Source organism: Podarcis cretensis (assembly GCF_951804945.1).
Source record: "Podarcis cretensis genome assembly, chromosome: 13".
NCBI lineage: Eukaryota > Metazoa > Chordata > Lepidosauria > Squamata > Lacertidae > Podarcis > Podarcis cretensis.
Window position 1 is genome coordinate 47,839,290 of NC_137182.1, and position 4,956 is coordinate 47,844,245.

The window sequence follows — 4,956 nt, forward strand, 5'->3', positions numbered from 1 at the left end:
TGCTTCCTGTAGAGCACAATGAAGTTCTTTGGTGCAGGTTTACAAGAGCAGTTTAAATATATGAGAAAGAGTACTTCAGTCCTAACCATTCCCGCTAGGGAAATTAAACCACCTGAGAGAGGCAGAGAAGCACTTTGGGGAACTGAAGATGTGTTTTCCTTGGCAAGTGCCTGGACAAAGACGGAGGGTTTGAATGCTATGGAGCTGCTGCTGGTGGACTGCTAGCATCATATACTCAGAGAATGCATAACACATTATTAAAATATGGAACTTGGTTGCACAGGAAACAGTGGATGGCTTCATAAGGGGCTTACACAAATTATTGGAGGAAAAGGCTATCAGCAGCTACTAGCCATGGTGGCTGAGTTCTGCCTCCACTGCTGCAGAGGGCAGAGTACTGCTGCACTCCTTCTAGCTTGCAGGCTTCCCATAGGCATCTGTGAGAACAGAGTACTGGACTAGATGGGAGATGAGTAAAAGCTGGAAGACCACAAAAGGCATCTCTAGATCAGAGCAGCAGAAAAGGGGGGCATCCTGCTTCCAAAAACTGCTAACCAGATGCTTCCTGCCTTGATCATACGTGCAAGGCAGGAACACAACGGCTCTCCCTTGTGCTTTGCCCCCACCAGCATTAAAAAACCCCTCTCTTGTTGCCCAGAGAATGATAATGCCTATGAACACGGAAGATCTGTTTAAGTCTCATGGCAAATCACCATTGTTGGAATCATCCTTTAGGAATGAATGTCTTCAATGCTTTCCTTAAAAACAAAGCAAAATACAAGTGGTTGTAACCAGTCAGTTGGTTAGAGCGTGGTGTTGATAACATCAAGGTTGCAGGTTCAATCCCTGTATGGGACAGCTGCATATTCCTGCATTGCAGGGGTTTGGGCCAGATGATCCTCAGGGTCTCTTCCAATTCTACAATTCTATGATTCTAATAGTTTAGGGCCTTCAGGTGCCTTGTCAGAGTAGAAGTATAGAAATGTGAATAAATTGCCATCTTTTAGGCAAAGAGTAGTCAACACATTGTACCTGTGTATACAGTTAGTTCCTGGGTGTGGAGGAACTACTTGAAGAGGGAACTTTCTGTAGAGATGAATGAGAGTAGAAAGGCAATGTGGGCCTTGAGACTGAAGAGTAAATAGGACACCCTGTCTACTGTATTTAAATAATTAGTTTGTGTTGAGTTTACCTGCAGTGCCTGTTTCCAAGAAAGGCTTGGCCTTCCAGTTCCCTCTAGATGTGGTAGACTACAGACATCATTATCTATCTGAAGAAGTGTGCATACACACAAAAGCTCATACCAAGAACAAACTTAGTTGGACATTTTTAATATATATATATATATTTCTATCATTATCTATGACCATTGGCTTGTCTGAGACCTGACACGGGAATCTTGTTATAATAATATTATAAACTCAAACAAAAAAAGCAGCTAGTCCCTTGTCCCCCACTCCTAGCCAGCTTAGTCCTCCAAGACCTGGGGCAAATGTACCTGGCTGCCTCCACCTCTGCAAGCACCTGCTGGACCCAGCTGGACTCTGCAAGGACCCAGCTCTTCAAAAGGAACATTAGCAGCGCTTAGGGCTTCAAAGGTCAGCACCAACATTTTGAATTGTTCTTGGAAATGTACTGGGAGCCAATATAGGTCTTTCAGGCCTGGTGTTATGTGGTCTCAGTGGCCACTCCCAGTCACCAGTCTAGCTGCTGCATTTTGGATTAGTTGTAAATTCCGAGTCACCTTCAAAGGTGACCACCATCCTCTGAGACCAAAAGATGCCTAGACCTTCTGAAAGTGTTGCTTACGATTGTGAATTTTTTTTTTTATTTCTTTGACACAGATAGAGGCAAGCAGTTTCCCAACTTTATATATTTTTAATCCTCTTTGGCAATAAATGGCAATCAAATCAAGTCACTCCGTATCAGTTCAGTGGATTTTTTTTTTAATATTCACTGCCTTCCTCAAAGCTTCTTTGACATCTTTGTTCCTCAGGGTGTAGATGAAAGGGTTGAGGAGCAGGGTTATAACTGTATTCAGCACAGATACCACTTTGTTTACCTCCAGAGAGGAGTTTGCTTTGGGCTTCACATACATGAACATCACTGTTCCATATTGTATGGACACCACCGTCAGGTGGGCGGCACAGGTTGAGAAAGCCTTCTGTCGCCCCGACGAAGAAGGGATGCGCAATATGGTGGAGATGATGAAGATGTAGGAGATGGCAGTGAGTAAGAAGGAGCTGAACAGGAGAAGGGCCGACCCCACTAACACTATCTGCTCGAGCAGGTGGGTATCAGAGCAAGCCAAGCTCAGCAATGGGGTCACATCACAATAGAAATGGTTGATCAGGTTGGGGCCACAAAATGGGAGTTGGCAGATCAAGATGGTCTGCACTATGACAGTGAAGAAACCTCCCAGCCAAGACCCCAAGGCTAACTGCAGGCAAAGCTTGCTGTTCATGATGATGCTGTAATGCAGTGGGTTGCAGATGGCTATGTAGCGGTCAAAGGACATTGAGGCAAGCAGGCAGAATTCAGTAGCTCCAAGAAGGAAATGGAAAAAGGCTTGGGTGATGCAACAGTAGAAGCAGATGGCCCTCCTCTCTGCCAAGAAATTGGCCAGCATCTTGGGCGACAGCGTGGTGACATAAAAGATCTCCAGGAAAGAGAAGTTCCCTAGGAAGAAGTACATGGGGTTGTGGAGATGGTGATCATAGATGATGATGAAAACAATCAGGATGTTTCCTGTGACAGTGAGGATGTACATAAGCAGAACGGGAACAAATAGATACTTCTGCAGCTCTGCGGAACCTGGAAATCCTTGGAGAATAAACTCAGTGAGGACAGTTTGATTTGTTTGAGGCATTTCTTGAAGAAGACTCATCTGCCTGACTCCTTTCTATACCTGCTAAGAGCATGGGGGGAAAGATCAACAAGACAGCAAACCTTTGCAGTGTGCAGCTTGAAGGGACTGAATGCATAAAAACTGACTCCTTCTGGAATTAAAGATTGCCCAGGCCCAAAAGTTTGATTCAAAGCTTTACCTGCATAACTTTCTTCAAAACAGAGCAAAAAAAACAACAACAGTAAATTATACATCCAAACAGTTCTGTGATGTTCAGGTTCATTATTTTAAAAATAACTTTAAACAGGACTGAGGTCAAAGCTCCATCTCTCCCCCATTGCAGCCTTCATTACAACCTGAGGTTATGTGCTTCTGGAGTAAGCTTCATTATCAATGTTACTTCCACACTCGCTGGGAACTCCCTTTCAAAACGGAGATTTGCAACCTGTTATCTTTGTTACCTGATCTAAGGTTAAACACTCACATGCTAGCTAGCAGAGAACAACAATAGTTAGTTATCAACTGATCTAGAAGTTTGGAGAGCTTAATATAGCCCCTTGGAAAATCGTTAAAGACTGCAGTAATGCACAAATGCATTCCTCCTTTTGGTGTCAATTATACGATTATACTTAACAAACTAGCTATATCATCATCCTGCTTAGATTTCTAGTTTAATTTCAGAACAGGCTCAAGTACCCTATGTTAAATCAAAAGGCATGTTATACAAGGAGGAGGGGGAAGAGAACACCATACCAGCTGCTCCTAGTACAGATCCATGGAATTACATTCCATACATTCTCACTAATCCATACAACAACCCTTTAAAGTGAGTATTGCAAGTAGGATGAAGGTTCCCTGTGAATTCATTTTTGAGGCAGGATTTGAATGATGTATAAAGAGTAAGAGACATTTAGATTTTGATTTTGTTCAGTCTGGGGAAATTAAATGAATGTCGAACTTGTGCAAGGTCCTTCACTAGCAAATGTACAACCACAAGTTAACCTTCCTGGTTTCCACCAAGATAGACACATCAATGTCTGCTTGGTTATTATAGCTCATATCAGAATAATAAGTTTGCTTAATATTTTTCTAGCCCTGGTGGAGCAATAACAAGCAAGGGAAAATGGTATGGTCTCCACCCCCATCCAGATGAATAAACATACTTTAGGAGAAAGCAGAACTTAATTTGCTTAAATCTCCAATCTTCAATCAGAACAATCCAAATTCACACTTATCTAAATTTTGCAATGCAGTTATCCAACCAAACAATATTAATAAAAATGCATTTTATTGGGGAAGTGTATAAAATGTGTATAAAAGTGTATAAGATGTTAGTGGGGAAGAACATACAAAATCCTTTTTATTAGGGGAAATTACTTGCAAAAAAGGCATACATTAGTGTACAAAAAAGGTATTTATTAAGAAAAATTGCACTAAAATGTTGATGAATTTCCTGAGTTTTCAAAATTGTATTGCTGCATAATGTGGAGAACTGAATTTAAGATTCTAAAAAGTGAGAGGGAGAAATGAAATAAAATGAAACTGTAATTGATAGACCCTTCCATCTCCAGACACTACCCACAAACTTCCAAACTGATCTTCAGAAACAGTGGTGTAAGAAATCTGCTTTAAAATGAAAAAAGATAAATATAAAATCACACTCCCTAATTGCTCTGTTTTCTAAAAGTTCTTTTGCCCTGATGTGACTAAACCTGTAACTAAGTCAAATTATGTTCAAATTAAGCATATATTATTTCTCTGTGCCTTCCCTGCTGTCAGGGTTTATTTGCAGCACGACAAACTCTCCGCAGTGTCAGATCCTGGTAACATTCCAAGTAAACTACATCATAGGCATAGTAGGTAAAATGTACTTACTGAACATGAAATAAATGATATGAAGAAATGGCCAAGATCAGCCAGGATAATTCTATTCATACAGCCTATAGACCTTCAACTGCAAGATGTTTGCCTTAGATCACAAATGAAAAACAAGACACACCAACATTTCTTTAATTGAGTCTAAAACTTTAAACTCAAGGCACTAAAGAAGATATATTCAAATTGTAAGTGACAGCAAGATAATCAGTGCAGATTTTATGAGGACATGA

The 4,956-nt window shown here is 40.9% G+C and overlaps 1 protein-coding gene across 1 annotated transcript; it reads right to left on the bottom strand.

Annotated features, from left to right (window-relative positions):
- Positions 1-1,930: 1,930 nt before the first annotated feature.
- LOC307200522 (olfactory receptor 6X1-like) lies at positions 1,931-2,869 on the bottom strand (the record flags this gene model as incomplete). Its single annotated transcript, XM_079949062.1, has 1 exon — positions 1,931-2,869. The coding sequence occupies one exon, from the start codon at positions 2,867-2,869 to the stop codon at positions 1,931-1,933; it is 939 nt and encodes a 312-aa protein (XP_079805188.1).
- Positions 2,870-4,956: the final 2,087 nt, after the last annotated feature.